At 38.8% G+C, this 22,392-nt stretch overlaps 1 protein-coding gene across 21 annotated transcripts in view; it reads right to left on the bottom strand.

The window, feature by feature from the left end:
- Positions 1 to 6,256: 6,256 nt before the first annotated feature.
- The window catches only part of NRXN2 (neurexin 2), a 961,844-nt gene continuing 945,708 nt past the window's right edge, over positions 6,257 to 22,392 (bottom strand). For 12 of the 21 annotated variants that reach the window (XM_073658329.1, XM_073658327.1, XM_073658342.1 and 9 more), the window contains 2 exons: positions 18,512 to 18,590; positions 6,257 to 8,264 (listed from right to left, as the gene is read on the bottom strand). In XM_073658329.1, the coding sequence (XP_073514430.1) occupies positions 7,375 to 8,264; positions 18,512 to 18,590 (969 nt within the window). In that variant the 3' untranslated portion in view covers positions 6,257 to 7,374. The remainder of the gene's footprint in view (positions 8,265 to 18,511; positions 18,591 to 22,392) is intronic. The other 9 variants (XM_073658343.1, XM_073658335.1, XM_073658337.1 and 6 more) reach the window with 1 other exon arrangement.

The following is a 22,392-nucleotide window of genomic DNA, read 5'->3' on the forward strand; positions in this document are numbered from 1 at the left end:
TTGCATTATAAGACGCCCCCTCTTTTTCCTCCCCAATTTGTGGGTAAAAAAGTGCGTCTTATAATCCGCAAAATACGCTACTTAGAAATTACATTTCAAAATGGCTCTATATTCCTGATATTAAGATTGAGTATTTTATGATTCCAGCTAAAGAATGAAACAGGTCATGAATCCAACTTTATTCAGTCTTTGCCCTCCCAGCCTGATTGTCATCTGCAGCTTGTACTGAGCAATATGAGATTTCATCAGCAGGAGGGTCACTGAGGAGCTGTCAATCAGGCTAGGTGTGTAGACATTCAGCAGCAGAAGTTAGAGGAGTAGTGCAGGGCCCTGAGGAGCTTACAATCAGGCTAGGTGGGCAGTGACTGAATGTAAACTTTAAGGTAAGTACACCAGCCTCTCCAGGTCTACCATATTTATTTAGTAACGTATATTAATAGTTTATATAGTGAAATCTGGTGACAAATCTGATTTTAGTATTGTGAAAGTTCATGTTAATCTATACTTCAGTTGAAATTATTCAGATGTTTATCTGTCAAACATATACATTAAAATGATTGGCCCTTAGCTTAGGAGCATGTCACAGGATAAGCTTGAATGCATTTTTCCTTTCCAATCATATCTCTATAAGACCCGAATGACATTTTTGAGCCAAAGCCAGGAGTGGATTTAAAGGGAATCTGTCAGCAGGTTTTTGCAATGTAATCTGAAGGCCCCAGGTAAAGGCTAAAATACAGATTTCAGGGATGTGTCATTTATTAAGCTGTGTGCTGCTGTTTACTTACAATGAAGGTTTTATCACCATGACATGATCATTACCCTGACTAGCTGCCTCCTGCCAAGTAGTCAAACCACACCCCCTCCTCTGATAAGCTGCTCACTGTCAATAGACAATGTACCTACAGAGCCTGGTGTGGACGGGGTTAGCTTTCTGAGCTCTGCTTCATTCTACATGTAAAAACTCACAACGACTGCACTCAGCAAACTAAATGATACATTGTTGGAATCAGGGTCTCTTTTCCTACTTTATGCTGCTCACATATGAGGTAGAAAAAAACTGTTGACAGATTCCCTTTAAGAGGAATGAGAAAATAAGGAAAGGAATTATACAATTTAACTTTGGCTAAAAAACCCTGAATGTGTTTCTTGCATCATGGAGCCAATTTAAGTGGAGTAAGAAATGGCATCACACTCTTGGACAATCCTTTTAAATAGAAAACTGATACAATAATTCAACTCCTATTAGAATATATTGTAACGTGGCAGATTTGTTGCAAATTTTGTACAACTGATTATTTCCATTTATCTAAATTGGGCTATTTTTGTAGGCTAGCACGTGATTTTTTGCAAGAGTCAACTCAGAGAGATTGGACAGTTGCTGAAATGTCTATGATAAATCTGTCACGCGCGAATATACTCTTAAAGGAATGCAAAGTTGTATTTTAGGAATATCCCACTGTGTTGGGTAGGAATCTTTCCAATTCTTTAAAGAATTTAGCTTAACAAAACTTTTTTTTTTAAATTAGTACCAGACAGTTAAAACAGAACTTTCAGCACCATGCTTGAGAGAGACGGAAACAAAATAAGGTAACAGAGTAGATTACTCATAACTTTGCAAAGGCGGATTGATAATTATAGAAAAAAAGTTTAGCTACTCTTTAAAGGGAACCTGTCACCAGGTTTATCCCATGTGGGATAACGGCCACCACCTTTCAGCCCTGATATACAGCATTCTAAAATGCTGTATATAAGCCCCCGATCTGGCCTGCAAGACAAAAAAAAAAGACCTTTTATAATACTCACCTACAGGGTGGTTCCGTCTAATGGGCATCTCTGTCTCCCTTCTTTTGATGCCTTCCTCCTTCTGTGCTTCATGTGGATGACGCATCCGACGTCATCCACAAAGTGTCGCCGGCATTGCTCTCCTGCGCAGGTGTACACCTGTGCTCTGACCAGGGCAGAGTAAAGTACTGCAGTACGCATGAGCCGGGGCTCTTTGATCTCTCACCTCATTTGCACTGAAGTACTTTGGTCTGCCCTCGACAGGGCAGAGAAAAATATGTCTGCGCAGGAGCACGATGCAGGGGGACACTGTGTGAATGACTGTCAAGGGTGTATCAGGTTTGACAGACAGTCATTCTGGATCTGGCTGTAGAAGGTCGCTGCACTTGGCCTTGTAGACACCTTCTTGATCCTTTCATCATCTCTCCCTCTCTAGGACCCAGCGGTGATCTCCACCTTCAGCTGCTAATTAACACACCCTTGCTGGATCTTTAAATACCCTCAGTTTCTCCAGAGAGTTACTGGTGATAGAGTTAATTCCTCTGTTCAGGTCTGGAGTTCTAGCAGTCTGCTAGATTCTTCTTGGAGTTCCTTTGTGGATTGTAGTCGTGATCTCTCTGGTGTCTTCTCAAAGCGAAGTGTATCCCCTTGTCTGTTCTCTTTGTCTTTAGTTGCAGTGGGGCTGACTAGTGCTCACCCCCCTCCCATCCTAGGGCCTAGCTCTAGGGACAGCCAGGGCTAAGGCATTCTGCTCAGCGATAGGTGCGGAACCTATTTAGGGATGATAGGGGAGTCAGGGTGTTGTTAGATCTGGTTAGGGGTCTCCACTCTCCCTTTCCCCAGTTGCTGGGAACCTAGGGCCCCCCCCTCTATCCATCGTTGTACCCTGGGTCCTTTCCAAAACTAGCATGACAATGGTGTAGGACGCATCATCCACACAAAGAATGAAGGAGGACGGCATCTAAAGAAGACAGGAGGAACCGGACCGAGACAGTGACTCTCATCGGACCAGACCACCCCATAGATGAGTATTATAAAAGGTCTTTTTCTTGTCTTGCAGGCCGGATCTTATATACAGAATATTAGAATGCTGTATATCAAGCCTGAAAGGTGGTGGACGTTATCTCACATGGGACAAACCAGGTGACAGGTTCCTTTTAAAAGAAAGAGAATGGATCTTCTGAACTCTAGCCTTAAAATAAGTTTTCCTTGCACATCACATTTTTGATAAACATACAAAACATTTCGACAGTCATTATACAATCTGTTTAATTGTAAATAATACAATTTAAAGTGCACCTTTAATAGTGGAATCGTTGTAAGATGTATTCATACACTATTCTTCAGAGGCTTTAAGAGACAATATTAAACCAAGCTTTTTCCTTAGTCATACCATTATAAGTGATTTCCCCCCCGAGAACTGCATAAACTGCAGTTCTTCAATATATAATCTGTAATATAGCTTCCTTTATCCACCTGAGTGTTGTAAAAACATAGAAAACATGGAACAGATAGGGTACAGTCACATGTAGCAAATTTCTGAAACTGCAAATCAGTTCCATTCATCTAAAAGTCATTGTTTCCGCATCGTGAATATTGATTACTGTAAGCCACGTTCCGACTAATGGGACATTTTCAGATTTTCAGGGATTTCTGAAACACACCTGCCACATGTGAATATATCCTTAGCGGAAAAAAAGACTAAGAGCTCCATTACTTCTATTTTTCCATTGTTGTATTATTTTTTTCTAGCCTATTTTTGTCTTGTTTCGCCATCAAGGTTCCTTCTCCACCATTCTTGCCTTGCATATCCATCATCGGACAGAGGTCTGCTGTGAATATATCCTATGTATATACATCATACTTCTATTACACTGTATTTGCCCACATCTTTTTTTTTCAAAACTGGGATCAAACTTTTTTTTCCCACTTCTTGATCCCTTTGTGCCATTGGCAATCCAATGAATTTAACAAAAACGTAAAGTTAAACTTTCATGTAAAGTCTTCCAAAGTGTATTTCTAGGTGATTTTCCCATCAATGTTGATTATATTTTTATCTCTAGTCTGTCGTCTGCAGATTAGCTCATGACTAATTATTTTTTATAATTTTCTGCGGAGACAATGTAGCTTATTTTATCTCCAAGGAAAGAGGTTTTTCGCTGTATTCATGAAGTTAATGGGAAACTACAGATGTGCAAGAAAAAAAAAGAAAGTCTATCTACCACGGGAATCCGCTACCTGCTCAAGTGTCCATTGGAACAAAAGTAACGACGTCACAACTAGCAGTATTCTGACCGGTGTTGCCAACCGTCCAGAAATTCCAGAACAGTCTGCAAAAATAGGGCCCTTTTAACTTGTCCGTAAATTTTTTTTTAAGGTGTCTGTGATTTTTTTTGAAGCTGAAGAAACTTACGCAAATTATTTTGACTAATTATCATCATTTTACGGTTTACAATGAAGACTGCTGATGTCTACAGCCCATAATTATTATATGAAGACATGTATCACTTATAATCATAATGATTTATTATGGTTTTACAATGTGTCCAAAAAAAAAATATTGTCTGTCTGTGATTTTTTGATAAGCTGTCCAGAAAAAATAAGAAGTCAAGTTGGCAACTCGGCCACCGATTGACTGGAGGGTCAAAGGACTAGTGTTTGGGAAATCATTCCTTCCTGTCCAGTGGGGACCAATGGAGCAGCCACTTCGGAGTTGGAAGCAGATTCCAGTGCTTTCTTTTTTTTCTTTCACCCATCAGGGTAGATTCCAAAATAAGTAGTATGAAAGAAACGCCAGCTCACCACTGAAGAAAATGATGCAGTGTGCAGGGACAATGTTGACAATATTTGAAATCAGTCCATCTTTATTGGGTTAAAAATCCATATAAAAAAATTCACAGACCACGTGACGCGCTTCGAAAGCAATTCAGAGTTATGTTTCAAAGTCTGATAGGAATTTTTTTCCCAACAATCCACATATGGCATAAAAGGATTGTTGGGAAAAATTTCACATCAGCCTTTGAAAAAGAAGGCTGGATTGCGTTCGAAACGTGTCGTCTGGTCTCTGTCTCTCGCACCTTAATTTTTTTTATAAAGATGACCTGATTTCAAATATTTTTAGCAGAAGCTAGAACTTCCCATTTTCTCTTCTAGATTCCAAAATACAGCAGAAAACCACTTTTAAGTTACAAACAATATGATTTTTACATGTGAACAGACCTTTACACTTGAGCGCATGACTCTGTCTACCCTGGCAAGATTTTTGCAGTATGTACAATGGCCAATCAGTTTTACTTTACTTCTAAAATGAAGAATTAAAGGGGTATTCCAGTATATAAAACCTGACTTCTAGTGAAAGTGTTACAGACTTAAAATCTTGTATATGTAATAATATTCTTTTCAACTACCACTTACTGGGCCAAAATGGGATGTTTATAACTTACTGTATTGGGTTACGAGCTGTAGTTCCCCATCTGTTTGCTGGTCGAGCATGCTCAGTTTCAGTCCTAGCTAGTGAAGAGCAAGTATGTTTTGTTAACCCTTTTGCGTAAGAAATAGACATTCCTCACATGTATTAAAGCTGTCAAACAGTTGCAAATCATGCATGCGGGAATGATTCAAACATATCAACGAGCAGCTGTAAATACTCGGTGCTTGCCAGAGCATACTCGGCGAAAGGGTTAACAAAACATACTCGCTCATCACTAGTCCTAGCAGTTAAAGGAGTGGCTAATTGGGAACTGATATGAGAGGCTCAGCAGTAGTGTTGAGCGAGTATGTTCTATTAACAGCTTTATTACATGTGAGGAATGTCTATTTCTTACACATTCCTCACATGTAATAAAGCTGTCAAACAGTTGCAAATCATGCACACGGGAGCGATTCAACCATATCACTGAGCAGCTGTAAATACTCGGAACTCGGCCCGAGCATACTCGGACAGATCATACTCGCTCAACCCTACTCAGCAGTGGGGAAGCCAAATAGGAAATGGCCAAGAGGGTGGACACTTTCTCGTCAGCGGCCAAGGGAATACAGAGGGAGGTGAGAAGTCAAAATGATTGTTAAAAATAGATAATGGCGACTGTAGGTGATAATATGTTTTTGATATAATATTAGTATTTACTGTGTATAATGACTTTACAAACTTATTTCAAGTTTCATCTCAAAACAACAGAATACCCCTTTATTTAATTACTATCTACGAAGTGTAAATGATATGTAATGTATCATATCATTTGTAACCTTTATCTGGAGGTAAATTGAAAAAATGCTCTTTACTGCTATACACATCAGTAATTAATGCTAATTTAGTCTGCAGTTTTTTGATAAAATACATATCCAACATAAATGTAATGCTAATTGTATGCTTAATACACAAGTGTAAAGTATAACCCAAAACTAAATGTAGAGAACAGTGGTAGGATAACTCTGAAGAATAGACAGCACCTCTCCATGAACAATTTCAACACTCTTATACAAGGCCGTAACATTTGCTTTATTGATATTCTGATACTCCCTTTGCCCCAGTTGCCCAAACCCCTTATTACAAGTCCATTTTATTTCAAGGGGTATGTGGAGAAAGCCTGGGGTGATAAAATGGGTTTTTGATCTCTTGAGGGGGTGTGGGGCAGTAGATTAAGTCCACGAAGAAGTCAAACGCACGGCTCAGCGTTCAAAAAACCAAGACAACACCACACAAACCAGAATAGAAATAACCTTGATCTTTAGGAGGGCATAGAGGAATTTGAGGGGCAATGAGGATAAGGGAGGGGAGAGCATAACCAAGGCCAGTCCTTTTAGCCCTCTTTCGATATTTTTTTTTTTTAATGAGTCTTTGCCTCTAAAAGTGGTTTTCTCAATACTCTACCATCCTCTCCCCTCAATGGCTCCATGTTATTAAAGGATTATAGTTGATTATTATTGACCATCTCTCCTAGTTTCAGCATGTTTGTCCATGAAAGGAGATCTCCATACTACGTTCCCTTTTCTCAGTTCTACCATAGTTTGCCAGGAACCAAGTTTTTGGGTCTTTTATTAATTAATTTTTTTTTTCATGAGTTGCCAACATAAAGCTCAGTGAATCTTGGCTTTTTTTCCCTTTAAAACAGGAGAAGGAAGTGATGAGCAGGAATGAGCAAGAGATGGGTTTCCTGTTTAAGGTTAAAGTAAAAAGTTTGGTTGAAAGATTGGGCACAGGATTGTTTCATCAGATGGTCAGATCATGGTCAATTAGAAGAAGACTGGTTGGTGTTCATCCACTGGTAGATGATTTTGATAAACAGTGGATTTGTCCATGAATGCTTTCTTGGTTACTGTAGATACGTTACAGTAGATTGGCTAATTTGACATTCAAATGGCTGACCAAAGGTTAATGTCTGGATAACCCTTGATTGGGTTTTAACAGTTGGCAGTTGTTTAAGCATTTGAATAGTTGATTTAGGTGACAGCCAACTGTTGACCTGGGGCTTAGTCACTTTTGCTTAGTCAATGATTGGTCACAGCATGGGGTCAGTCTGGTATCTTCATTAAATGGCTGGTTAGATGTTTCCCAACCATACTCCCACATTTGGGAGAGTCCGTTCTATACTTTCACACATAATACTCCTTGTCCTTATTTTTCTTACTCTTACCAACTGTTTTAGTGGCAGGCGCTGTCTTTTCTTTCACCACAGCACCATTACTCTGCGCCGAATTGCTGATGTAGTTCCGGGTTTGGTCCACCTGGTAGGACCCTTCATCCCTGTTCCTGTACTTGTACATGGCGTAGAGGAGAATGAGGATGCAAAGAGCAGCGGCAGCCACGATTCCCACAACCATTCCTGTTGTGCTGCTGGACTCCCTGATAACTTCCACTGCTCCGGGGGCCCCTTTCTCCCCTGAGCCTGTAGGATTTGCTGTAGGGAAATTATGGAAATTAGGGGAAGAAGTTATAGGTGGAAACCTCTGTTTGTTCAGCTTGTCCAGCTGGAAAGAGGTAGGGATATGGGGATATTGGTCTATATTAGGTTTTAGGGGCTCCCTGTTATTCATTTTGCCGGCAGGGATGTTCCGGACAAGGTCTGGGGATGTGGTGGAGGTGAGAAGGTCATAAGGAGAGGAGGTTGAACCTCCTGCCCTTGCATTTGGCCGAGAACCTGGAGGTCTCCGTGCTGCACTATCTGGTCTGGATAGCAAGGTTCTATCAGTTACCAATGGAAAACTGGTATAAAAGTCCTCATCATCAGTAGGAGGGAAACTTGATTCAAATACCTCCCCTGAGGCATAACCAGAGACCTCTATCCCCTCCTCGCAATCACTATCCTCTTGCTCAGAAGGGCATGGTGGTCTCAAGTTGGAAGGAACACTCAAGGAATCTTTGGTGGTGTCCAGTGTGAGGACAGTTCGGTAGGTGGGGGGAGGAGGTACAAAGGGGGACCGGGTAGCAATGGGAGGGGTATCTAAGGAATCTTCGGTTATTATGGGTAATATTAACTCCCCTCCTGTAAACAAGACAAAAAAACAGAGAAAACAGCAAAGAATATTGTGTGAGTAAAAACCTCAGAATATAAACATACAGTCAACACAATGCTATCTGCTAACTCAACGCCCTTATATATCTAAAACTACTAGATGACGCTAGAATAACCCAGAACTGCTCTACCATACAACGTTCACTATCTATTAAACATCTTGAACTATGTTGAATATAGCTAATAAAAGAATGAATAGTAACTATTTAAAAGCTCAGTTCCTTATCTGCCCTCTTTATAAGTTATAATCCCTTATACTAGATCATAATTTTCTTCTATTTCCTGTGCCATTTTTACCTAACTCAGCTTTAAACTTTTTTTTTTTATCCTAAAAATATACACATATCTATATAAATATATCTTTACAGCCATAATGGTCTCCTTCTATAACTGGAGAAATACATAGCCTTATGACTCAACCAACCCAGTATCTTATATCAATATGCGAAAAAGCTTAAAAACTATTTTATTATATTAATTTTTATCGTTTAAAAATTTGAAATTCTCCATCAATTTATTTTTCCTAAATTATGTAAAACTGTGAAAAATCCCACACAATTTCATCCTCTTCTTATGTTTCTGTTATTTAAGACTTTTTTTTTATTTTATAACTTTATTATATTTTTTAATGCCTACTTTTCTTTCCATAACTTTCTATTTTTTTCCAATATATATATATATATATATATATATATATATATTTTTCAGATATTTTTCCTAATTTTTGTGCCCGTATATATATTCTTCTACAGTAATATTCTACATAATTCTGCCATAAAATCCCTATCTTTTAATTCTAAATAGAACACAACTTTCTTTCCTAATATACCTCCCACCGTTTAAAGTTTAACAGTTATTCCCAATTATCTACAAAAAATACTGTTTATTTCAGCTGCTCTGTGCTCATCAAATAAAATTGATTCAGAATATTTAGACAACTTACATCAAACAATTGGCCACATGTGATTTTAGCATGAAGACAAAAAAAAAATTACAAAAGAAACTGTGAAACCTCTGGGTAAAAAAAAACACTTTTCTTGTTTAATTTACTTTACTGTTTCACGGTCACTTTATAGTTTAAATTTTTCACTTATGTTACCCAAACATCATGTCTAAAATATGATTTTTTTTTTTTTTTTTAAATAATCATTTAAAATGATTTAGGCCTAGCATAGCTTAGTGAGTGTACCTCTATAAGATATGCTGACCCGTGAAAGACTTTTTAAAAAAAAATTGTTATGACCATGAACAATCAAATTATATAGAGATTATGTTACAAAAAGGAAAAGAAAAAATTAAAGCAAAGGAAAAAAAAAAAAGAAATAAAAGGAAACTATTGAAAAGGGGGTAAGGGAGACAGAAACACCCCATTAAATAAAGCGGGCCTTTAATACAAAAAAAAACATCTTGCTTTGTATAACAATTGTAGAACATTTCATTAAACTTCAATAATGTTCTAAAGTATTTGGCTCTGGTTATTTCTTTAAACTCATATTTAACTTACCACCCTCTATCTCTCAACCATTAAAAACACCAAACCCTTTGTAGCTAAGCTAAAGTTTTTTAAAAAACTTTTCCCTTAGTAACTTTTCCAAATACAAAACTTTAAACTTTAGAACTTTAAACTTGAAATAAAGCCACCGTACTCTGATAAATCTGCAGAAATAAGTATGTTTTTAGAATGGTTGGGCTGATTTCACTTCAAATACATAAGCCAAGGCTTGGAACTGCAGGTATTAAAGCCACAGGGGTCACTTACTAAGAATCCATTGTACGAAATGCATCCATGGTTGGTCATGCCATATTGTAATTATATATAAAGTGTTTTATATATAAACTACTTCCATAGGGAAAATGTAATATACTGTTTTTATAACTACACGTAATACTTCAAATATATAACTACTAACTGAACACAAATCCTTTTTACTCCTAAATTATTGGTTGCAAAAAGCTCTCCTAGAATCAATTGCTGGTGGTGAAAGATGAAAACGTAAAAATACATTTAAGGCTTCAGTTTAAAGGGAATGTGTCATTAGAAAATGACATTGTTTAAATCAAGTGTGTATGCTAAATGTATGGTTTAAATTATTTTGGATTTTTCTTATCACTTTATTGGAAAAAAAAGATTGCAATTTTTACAGTGGCTTCTAGTTTTCAAGAATTTTTATGAGCATGCTCTCATCAGGGCAAAGGTCATTATTAGAGATGGGGTAAATCGATTCCCAGGACCTGATCCAGCAGTCAGGTCCGTAGTTTATGTGAAATGTATTCCCCCTAGTAATAATAAAGTGGCCAATATGCTAATTTTCCCTTAAACTAACTGGGCATCAAGCACAGAACTTTTTGTGGGCGTTTTCTTTTTCTCCTCTATGACGCTGGCCAATCAAAATATGACTGTCCTAGAGAGGAAGAAGCAAATGTGCCAACAAAGAAGGTCACAGCTACTGCCTGGTTCAGCATGTTCTCACTCCACAGTTGCTGTATCCCTGACTGCTACTGGAGCTCTAGAGCACAAAAAAGCTGGAGCACAGTAGAAAAGCAACACACTTCATCGCTTATAATACAGTCCGATTCAGCACTCTGACTCTTCAGCACTGCTGCTCTCTTGTGCTCCAACGCTCTAATAGCGGGAAAGGATACGTCAACTGTGGAGTTCCCAGCATGGTCACATGAGCGTAATCTTGGTGAGCAATTGCTTTTTGCCGTGTTCTGATTGGTCAATGTCATAGAGACAAAAAAGCAAATGCCCACATAAGTTCTGGGGAAAAGGCCAGATTGTTGAATGGACAATTCACATATTGGGAGCTGTACACTACTAGGGGACATAACTTTGGAATGGCAGGGCACAGAAAATATAAGAAAAACGGTTCCAGAATCTGTTGATCATCGCCAATTGGAGGAGGTACTGAATTTAAATATAAATCCAGTGAAAGGATCTCTTTAATCAGATACAGTGTCTCTCTGAGCTGCATCAAAGCTATCTCATTCACCCAACCAGTACCATGCTCTGTACTAATGAGTGGCAAAACCTCCAAAACAGTGCTGTCGATACACTGTTGTCTATAGGGCACTGACATGGCTGGTATGAACTATTTTTGATATTGCTATGTGCTGCTACATTACATATACTATTATGAGGTTACTATTGAATATTCAGTGATACATTATACAGTTGTATCTAGTGCTACATTGTTGATTCTTTTGTACTGAAATATGGGACATCTACAGTCATGAAAGAAAAACAAGTAACCCTCTATGAATTTTATGGTTTTCCATATCAAGACATAATAAAAAATTTACACCTTGTCATTATTTATTTAACAAAAATTAAGCCAACACGCAGAAGCATTGTTTGAAAAGTTAAGTACACCCCATGGCCATGAATCAATAGGTTGTAAAAAAACAACTTTCGCAGCAATATCTTGAAGTAATTATTTTCTATATGACTTGATCAGCCACTCACATCATTCTTGAGAAATTTTAGCCCACTCTTCTTTAAAACATTGATTAAAGCGGACCTTTTGCTGTATTTTTTTTTTTAATTTAAACAGGGTACCCCCTTTAATTTGCATTGATCCCCTGATTCTTGAACAGTTTTTCTTTTTATTCTGTTCTCCTCCGATCCAAAGTTATTCCCCCCGGAAATAAATAAGCAAATTTTCCCTTCAACCAACAGAGCGTATACCACAGAACTTTTCTCCTGTGATGCTGGCCAATCAAAGCACATCCATGCCCACAAAGAAATTCTGTGGTATAAACCCAGTTGGTCAAAGGGAAAATTTGCATCAACATTACCAAGGGACATAACTTTGGAATGGAGGAAAGAACAAAAAGTAAATATGTTCCAGAATCAGTGAATCAACACCAATTGAAGAAGGTACTCAGTTAAATTTAAAGAAAAAACATTTAAAGGTTTATTGAGGATTGTAGGCATTCATTTATGGTTTGTTTGTGGGCATTCATTTAAGGTCCTATCATTGCATTTCAATTGGGTTGAGGTCTGGACTTTAACTGGACATTGCGACACCTTCACTCTTTTCTTTTTCAGTCATTATGATGTATATTTTGCTGGTATATTCAAGATCATTGTCCTGTTTTGGCCAATCTTTAGCTTTTGGATAGATGTGCCATGGGTGTATCAGGTTTGATAGACAGTCGTTCTGGGTCCGGCTGTAGAAGGTTGCTGCATTTGGCTTTGCAGACACCTTTTTGATCCTTTCATCTCTGTAGCCTTTTGGTATCCTTCTCTCGCTAGGACCCAGCAGTGATCTCCACCTTCTGCTGTTAATTGACACACCCTTTCTTGATAGTTAAATACCTTCAGTGTCTCCTGAGAGTTGCCAGTGACAGAACTATCTTCCTCTGCTCAGGCCTGGAGTGCTAGCAGTCAGCTAGTTTCTTCTTGGAGTTTCTTGGTGGATTGTTGTCATCTTCTCTCTGGTGTCTTCTCAAAGCTAAGTGTATCCCCTTGTCTGTTTTCCTTGTTTGTCTTTAGTTGCAGTGGGAGCTGACTAGTGCTCACCCCTTCCCCTCCCTACATAGGCCCTAGCTGTAAGGTCAGTTAGGGATTAGGTATCCTGCTTGGCGATAGGTGTGGAACCTATTCAGGGACGGTAGGGGAGTCAAGGTGTTGTAAGATCTGCCTAGGGGTCTCCACTCTCCCTTTCCCTGGTTGTTGGGCTTCCCCCCTTTTCCCATCGTCATACACTTGGTCCTTCCCTTACCTAGCGTGACAAGATGGCCTCACATTTGACTCTTGAATACTTTAGTATACAGAAAAGTTCATTGACTGCAATGTGCCCAGGTCCTATGGCTGCAAAAAAAGCCAAATTGTCACTCCTTCACCACAGTTCTTGTCAGTTGGTGTGAGGTGTTTCTGCTGATATGCTTCGGTTGTTTCTTATCAAAATATTTCACAAGACATTATTATGGCCAAACACTTCACTTTGGTCTCATTTGTCCAAAGGACATTTTTCCAAAAGTCTTTGTTCAGATGCAAGTTTACAAACATTAGCCATGTAGTCATGTTATTTTTTAGAAAGAAAGGGCTTTCTCCTGCCAACCCTTACTGCAAGCCATACTTATTCAGTCATTGTCAAATTGGACTCATGAACTTGAAGATTGAAGTCTTTAGAGTCTGAGCTGTAGCTCTTAGGTTTTTTCAATTTCTCTGAGCATTGCACGTTCTGACCTCGGTGTGAATCTGCTGCAATGTCCACTCCTGGATAGATAGTAAACTGTCTTGAACATTTTCCACTTGTAAATAATCTCAATGTACAAGGATGGACTCCAAATTGTTTGGAAATGGTCTTATGACCCTTCCTAGATTGATGGGCAGAAGAAACCATGGTTCCGCTAAGATCATTGCTAATGTCTTTTCCTTCTTGGCATTGTTTTAAAACATATCTGAATGCTCCAGCCCAACAATCTTCCCGAACTACTGCTATTATAGAGGTGGTCACACTTTCTGATAAACAGTTAATCAATGGCATTTTATTAACGGAACCAGGCTGCTATGTAGCCCCTGTATTCCTAAATGAGTACTTCATTTTTTACTCACTGCCTCTACATTTTGGCCTAGATTTGAATAATAGATAGGTGTAATTTTTCATATGCTGTTGTTCGAGTCTTTTTTTTATTATGCCTTGATACATAAAACCATAGAATGTAAAACAGGTGTACTTCGTTTTTCTCACGACTGTATAATCTGCATCATACATGTCAAACTCTGGCTCATGGGCCAAATCGGCCCACAAGGTGGTTATATTTGGCCTGTGACACCAGAACCGCCTCCCCTATGTGGGGCCATTATTCTGTATGGAGGACTATGTGAGGCCTATTATTCTGTATGGAGGACTATGTGGGGCCCATTATTCTATATGGAGGACTATGTGGGGCCCATTATTCTGTAAGGAGGACTATGTGGGACCCATTCTTCTGTATGGAGGACTATGTGGGGCCCATTATTCTGTATGGAGGACTACGTGGGGCCCATTATACTGTATGGAGGACTATGTGAGGCTTATTATTCTGTATGGAACACTATGTGAGGCCTATTATTCTGTATGGAGCACTATGTGGGACAATTATTCTGTATGGAGGACTATGTGGGACCATTATTCTGTATGTAAGACTATGTGGAGCCCATTATTCTGTATGGAGGACTATGTGGGGACCATTATTTTGTATGGAAGACTAGGGGCCCATTATACTGGTTGGCCTGCGACTTTGTCCAAGTTTTTCATTTTTGCCCTCTGTGTTTTTGAGTTTGACATCTCTGATCTACACAATTGAAAAAAAAAAAGACACTTTGAACTTTTTAAAGGCTTTTTCAAGATTTGCCAAGTGCATCTGTGATTTCTGTCTGCTGTTACAATTAAACTTGTTTGCTGCTCTTAAAGGAAATCTGCATCATCTTATTTTCTTTTTTTATGTGAATATATAGTATCAACCCTCTGATATTGCCTTGTATTCTCACTCATCTGCCTTCATCAAAATGTGAGGACTCTTACATGGTATCATAAACCATGCTGCAGTTCTCTTAAGTGGCAATCATAGTATAGTTTTAATGAAGTGCCTTTCAACATGTCAAATTAGGGATATTCGCTACATAAATTACTCTAATTCTTCTCTGTGATAATGTCACTTTTTGCAGTTATAACCTAGAGTAAGTATTGGGCAGGTTGCCGTCCACTAGCCTACAAAACTGCCACTATGGTACTACACCGGTGAAGATTTCCCATGAACACTACTCCTCATATTTAGGCAGTACCTGTAGGTGATGGACATGACCCTAAAATTCTGTATCAAGGATTAGATGGGAAGAGCTTGGAAACGGGTCTCCTTTTGTTGGAAAGTACATTGCTACTGAAAACTTGCTAAGGATAGGGATAAGAAACTATCATCTCAAGTGTTTTTGATAATTGTCATTTCACCTAGGAATTTTAGCACCATTTTTATTCTATATAGGTATCTATGGAGACGTTTTTTAAATTTAAATTAATGTGTTTTGGGCTAAAGATAGTTTTTGCGGTTTTGTTTAATTAAAGGGAACCTGTCATTAGATTCATGTTACCTAAACCACGGACAGTATAAATTATAGCCTGGCTGCACAATTGCAGCCAAGTATATATTTCTCTAAAATGCTTTGTAGATCCTAGTCCGACTACACCCTTGGCCGCCTCTTCCCAGCGCCGCTCTAGGTAATTGACAGGTCTCTCGCTTTGGAAAAAAACTGTCAATCACCTCTTGCAATTTGGGTAGAATGAATCACGTGACATGTTTACTTCTAGAAATGTAGCACCTTTTAGCTTCTACAGGTACTTTTCTTCCCCTGCACATTGCCGGCTTCAGAATGAGTTACCTAAGCATCCATTTGTGAGCTTGTGCTGATGGAGCATTTGTAAATCTTATATCTGTCTTTTTCTAAGCTCCTCTCTGCTGATTTTTGATCACAGACCACATCAAAGTTGACCTGAACTTTGATATGGTCATAAATCAACTGAGGAAACAAAGAGGTTGTAAAAGCCAAATGGTGCAAAACTTTTAATTAAACCCAATTGCAAAACTTATTTTTACTGTAAAATACATGCAATTAAAAAAAATCACCTAATTATTTTAACATATTCTACATATATTAAATGTTATTATGCTAATTACACTATAACAACTATCACATGAAACAATGTACTCTCAATTTTGAATTTGTGTTCACAAGACCATTTACCTCCTTAAGCCTTACAAGGATGTCTGTCAGCGGATTATCGGTGTTCAAACTAAGCACATCACCTTGTAGGAACTTTGCCTTAAGAACAATTGTACTTTTATGTTAGAAATCCAATGGTTTGTTTTCAAGAAATCATTCTTTATTCAAATATGCATATTAGAGGCTCTGAGCACTCTGGGTGTGGCAGAGCAGTTTGGTGCACCTTCCCACCTACATGTCTTCCAGATATTTTTCCCCCTGTAGACGCTGGAGTCAGAACAGTCTTTACTGAAATCTCGTGAAGTCTAGGGTCACTCGATAGAATTTTCTTTCATCTGAGATAATTGGTCTGATTATGCTAATCAGATTGATCAGAGTGTGATCCTAGTGTGATCGGATTTTCTCGGATGTGGAGAAGATGAGGAAAACAATTTCTCCACCTTCTCCATTCGGTCAATCCGTAAAACTTGGACTGCACTTGGATGTCCGATTTATTTTTTTTTTGACGGACCCATTGACTTGCATGGACGAGTGCCATCCGATTTACGGATGCAAATCGGGCATGCTGTGATTTTTTTCGGACAGTCTCGATCCGACATGTGCACTGCCCCATAGAATAAAATTGGTTAGAGTGTGATCCGATGTTTTGTCGGACCAAAAATGCGGCTGTCTGCATGAGCCCGACTGTCAGCATCCCAGCGCATGTACAGAATGTAAAGCTGATCGACTTCAGGATAAAGGTCGTTTTGTGCTTGCACAAAATTTCAAAGGCGGCATAAGCGGGTTACTCTGAGGCAGGCTCTGCCAACCAGTGATGAGGGGTACATAGATAGCTAGAAGACATATACACTGTGTTCCAAATTATTATGCAAATAATATTTTCTCAGATTTTCCCAAATTACCAATATGAATTGCAGTCATCGTAATTTTCCAGTCAAATAACTATTAGAGTACAATTGAAAGGTTTTTGTACAAACTGCCTATGATAACAGTATATTTTTTAAAACATAAAAAACTCAAACTGCACTCAAAATGCATGTTCCAAATTATTATGCACAGCAGAGTTTTCAACCTTTTCATTTTAATAAAGAACAAAAAAATGGTCATTTTTGAAATTATAAGCATTAGCAGGTTATTACAAACTGAAATCAAACAGTTTTCAACTCAAAACTTTATTCTAGGTGATGTAACATTTGCACATAGGACCCCTTGTTCGAAAGGAGCTTCTGAACTCTCTAGTCCATTGAATTTGTTAGGTTTTGGATGGTTTCTGCTTTAATTGTTTTGCATGAGGACAGAATACCCTCCCAGAGCTGTTGCTTAGATGTGAACTGCCTCCCGCCATCAATGCCCCTTCTCATGCTGCACATAACACATCTGCATCTCTGGCTGCTATGGGCATAAAAGGGGACAAACTTATGGTGTGGCACCCATGCCCCCCTGACCTCAACCCCATTGAGAACCTCTGGGGCATCATCAAAAGGAGTGTCTATGATGGCGGGAGGCAGTTCACATGTAAGCAACTGCTCTGGGAGGGTATTCTGTACTCATGCAAAACAATTGAAGCAGAAACCATCCAAAACCTGACAAATTCAAAGGACGAGAGAGTTCAGAAGCTCCTTTCGAACAAGCGGTCCTATGTGCAAATGTAACATCACCTAGAATAAAGTTTTGAGTTGAAAACTGTTTGATTTCAGTTTGTAATAACCTGCTAATGCTTATAATTTCAAAAATGACCATTTTTTTGTTCTTTATTAAAATGAAAAGGTTGAAAACTCTGCTGTGCATAATAATTTGGAACATGCATTTTGAGTGCAGTTTGAGTTTTTTATTTTTTTAAAAATATACTGTTATCATAGGCAGTTTGTACAAAAACCTTTCAGTTGTACTCTAATAGTTATTTGACTGGAAAATTACAATGACTGCAATTCATATAGGTAATTTGGGAAAATCTGAGAAAATATTATTTGCATAATAATTTGGAACACAGTGTAGGTGAGAAGCTGCACCAAAACAGCGCATGCGCAAGATTTCAGTTAAGACCATGCTAGCTCTTGTGAAGAAGTGAAGTGGAAGGCAAAGATACCTGAAAGAGAGGTGGGAATGTGCAGTAAACAGCTTGGCCATGCCCAGGGTGCACATTGCCAAAAATTAACATTATTGTAATAAAGGACGATTTTTTGAAATTAAACAGCAAAAAGTTTTTTTCTTAGGGCACACTCCCCTACAAGGTGCTTTGCTTAGTTTTAACACTAATTATGCGCTCATTTTAAGCAAGTACATATGTCTAAATCAAGTAGCATATTTTAAGTGGTATACCTATCACAAAGGCTCCCTGAATTCCTCTTCAATTAGCTAGCTGCCTTTGTGTTTTCTGTAAATTTAAAAAACCCCTCCTGATATCCTTATTAAATTGATCTATTTGCTGCTTTGCCCTACTTTCACATTTTGTCTGTTTCTAGGTAATTCCCTCTATGTAATTTCTGTTGGTTACTAGATTAAGTCTTACCAGTGCTGGGCTCGCATTCTTCCAAATCTTCATCATCACTGGGACACTCAGCTGAGGCTACAAGTAGGTCATCCGAATTCTGAAGGAAACAAATAGGAAACGGGTTCTTATTACTCATTTATCATGCTGCTGTTTCCTATCACGGAGCAAAAACACAGTTAATTGACTGACTTTATTTGTTGCACCAGATATCTCATTTGCTTCTTTGTTTCGATTCTGTTGAGCAGGAATAAGTACATGATGTTAGGATAAGATCACAACACTCTCAAGTGTATGGAGTATGGAGTCCTGATGGCTCCATTGGAAAAACATTCATATTAACTCTCTCCTGAAAGGAAAGAACAGCTGATCTGCACTGATGAGGGGCACGTACTCCCAAACAGCAGGCAGTAGCAGATAAGTGTCTGGTTTGGCTAATATCTCTGATCATGTTCTAAGCTTTGGAGAGTGATTCACGGGGTAGTTACCTCCACTAGGGGGCACTAGTGAATTTTTTTTATTTCCAGGAGAAAGCTAATTCGCAGAGAGATAAGTTGAAAGGCAACAATACACCTTTGTTGACCGAGCATATAACAAAAGGAATCCTTAGTGCATACATTTGGCCAATACAATACTTTAAGCACATAAGAGATGTACTTTCGGAGAATTTACTGACTTGTATTCTAAGATTAGGTCCCAAATGCCGCTTCAGCTTAACGTAACCTTATGTTGAGTGACCATATGCTGTGGATGCGCCAGCTATGAGCAAGAGTAGATTTCTGCTAAAAATTTACACCACATTTTGGGGTAAATTATAATCAATCCGTCATGGCACTGCCCCCTGCCTCTAAGCCCCATGCACTTTTTAGAAATGTTGCATTGCTGGAGTAAAAATTAAAAAAAGTTGCAAACTTTTTTGGACTTTCTACATTTAGTTTTCTTTTAAAAAATACTTTTCCCACAACACAGTTGAAGCTTAGGCAAATACAGAGTATAATGTGATAGCATAAAACTGCAACAAGCCCTATTTTTTTCAAAGTGTATTTCCCCACCGGAAGTAAACCAATGCGCTAAAAACCATTCATGGAAACGGCAAATGTAATAATGTACCATTGATCTGCAGTGTTCTATAGGGCAAATCAATAAATTAAAGTAGGGCTCTTATAGACTGCTAATGACCACAGCTGGCCTCTTGTGCTCTGATTGGCTGCTATGGACTACAGTTGGTGTCCTGTGCTCTGATTGACTGTGATTGCTATGAACCATAGTCTGTCTGGTATGCTTTGATTAGTTGCTATGGACGACAGTTAGTTTGTTGTTCACTGATTGGTTGCTATGCACTACAGTCAGTCTGCTGTGCTCTGATTGCTTGCTATGAACCACAATTGGCTCCTGTGCTCTACTTGTTATGGACACCACTGTCTGTGTTCTCTGCTTGCCATGGATTCCACAGTGGATCTTCTGGTCTCTGGTTGCTATGAACCCTAGTCAGTCTGCTGTGTTCTGATTGGTTTCTATGAACCACAGTTGTTTTGCTGTTCTCTGGTTGCTATGGACTAGAGCCTGTCTGCTGTGCTGTGATTGGTTGCTAGGAACCACAGTTGATCCACTGTTCTTAGTTGTTATGGACTACAGTCTGTCTGCTGTGCTCTGGTTGCTATGAACCACAGCTCATTTACTGTTGTCTGGTTGCTATGAACCACTGCTCATTTACTGTTCTCTGGTTGCTATGGACCACAGTTGGTCTGTTGTGCTCTAGTCGATATGAACCACAGTTGGTCTGCTATGCTTTGATTGGTTGCTATGAACCACAGTTGGTCTGCTGTGCTATAATAGGTTGCTAGGAACCACAGTTGATTGATTGTTCTCTAGTTGTTATGGACTACAGTCTGCTGTGTTTTGGTTGCTATGAACCTAAACTCATCTGCGGTTTTCTGGTTGCTATGGACCGTAGTCGGTCTGTTGTGCTCTGGTTACTATGGACTACAGTCAGTTTGTTGTACTATTATTGCTATGATTGCTATGAACCACAGTTGGTCCGCTGCGCTCTGGTTGCTATGGACTACAGTTGGCCTGTTGTGCTCTAATTGGTTGCTATGAACCACAGTTGATCTGCTGTGCACTGGTTACTATGGGCTACAGTTGGTTTGTTGTACTCTGGTTGCTATGAACCACAGGCCTTCTGCTGTGCTCTGATTGGTTGCTATAAACCACAGTTGATCTGCTGTGCTCTGATTGGTTGCTATAAACCACAGTTGGTCTGCTGTGCTCTGATTGGTTGCTATGAACCAAAGGTGATCTGCTGTGCTCTGATTGGTTGCTATAAACCACAGTTGATCTGCTGTGCTCTGATTGGTTGCTATAAACCACAGTTGGTCTGCTGTGCTCTGATTGGTTGCTATAAACCACAGTTGATCTGCTGTGCTCTGACTGGTTGCTATAAACCACAGTTGATCTGCTGCACTCTGATTGGTTGCTATGAACCAAAGGTGATCTGCTGTGCTCTGGTTGCTATGGCTACAGTTGATAGTTTTGATAAATGAGATAACTAAGAGGTCAACACCGATCTTATTCTTCTCACCTATCAGATTATCCGATTCATTCACTTTATATAACATCTACTATTTTCTGTTTTTATACAACATAATAGTTTCGCCTTATGGAAAGAGATGTTCTCCGCAGTCATATTTTGCACGAATAAAACAGAAAATTGCAGCCAGCCTTACTGATGTCTGTGGAAAATTTGCTCTTACAGATAATTATGCCTCTTGGGCGCCGTTCATCCTTAATAAGTACAAGTAAAAAAGAAATATGTACACAAATTTGTTGCAGTGAAGACCAATATTGTCTGAAATATCCAGTCACAATAATTGTCCGAAATAAGGTATTAATGAGAGGAGACCATAAAGTGCATGAAGGAGAAATGATCATTGCTGCAGCCGCGTCCTTAGAGACCCAAGGCCGAGGTCATAGACAAGCGCCTCCTTCCTGCTTTGCTGTATTAATGGCCATTTATTCGTGGAGGTTTTCCAAGAACCCGTGTTGCAGAACACAACTACACGAAACGCATTTTCATAACCAAGATCACAGCGATTCCCTTCCGGAGATGCTGTGACATCCTGGGAAAAAATGGTGGCTGGAAGGAAAAAAATAAGAGCTGGCAGGAAAGCGCTCACGGCTTCCTGCAACGCAGCTGATATGGTCAACTATCTCAGTGTCTTTAATGCATGGAGGCAACTGAACCGTGCGTCAGGAAGCCATGAGCGGTCTCTTACGTTACATTCTGTAACATGATGTAATTGCTACCAGTGTATTGGGCTGAGCGGGAGGGTCTCCCTTTAGGTGAATGTTTTTTTTTATTTTTTTTTTTATATTTCCGGCCCAGCTTGTCAGAGACACTATATATATATTACAGCCTGTACAATGATTTTTTAGCAGTCATGGGGGCACAATTTTTTTTTTTTTTTATTAAAATGTGCATAGTTTATTACTTTTAATATTTAAGGGTCACAGTATATTTTTCATTTTCAAGGGGCACAGTATATATATATTTTTTATATATATTTAGGAGGCATAGTATATACAGTATATATATTTCTTTAATATTCAGGGGGCACAATTATACATGTCATGATGTACATTATATTAATTTTATACTATATATTCAGGGATCACAGAATATTATATATCCAGGGGGGCATTCTATATCTGTATATTCATGGGCCACAGTACATTAACTGTATATTTAGATGGCATGGTATGTTACATATTCAGGGGTCAATATATACTATATATTTTGGGGGGAACAGTATATTCATTTTTTATTCAGGGCAGGGGTGGATTAAGAGTAGCAAGGGCCCCGGGCAGTTTAGAAGGCGCGGGCCCCCCCCCCCCCCCAGACA

Source organism: Phyllobates terribilis, unplaced genomic scaffold, assembly GCF_046119375.1.
Source record: "Phyllobates terribilis strain yellow unplaced genomic scaffold, ASM4611937v1 Scaffold_13__5_contigs__length_258822181, whole genome shotgun sequence".
NCBI lineage: Eukaryota > Metazoa > Chordata > Amphibia > Anura > Dendrobatidae > Phyllobates > Phyllobates terribilis.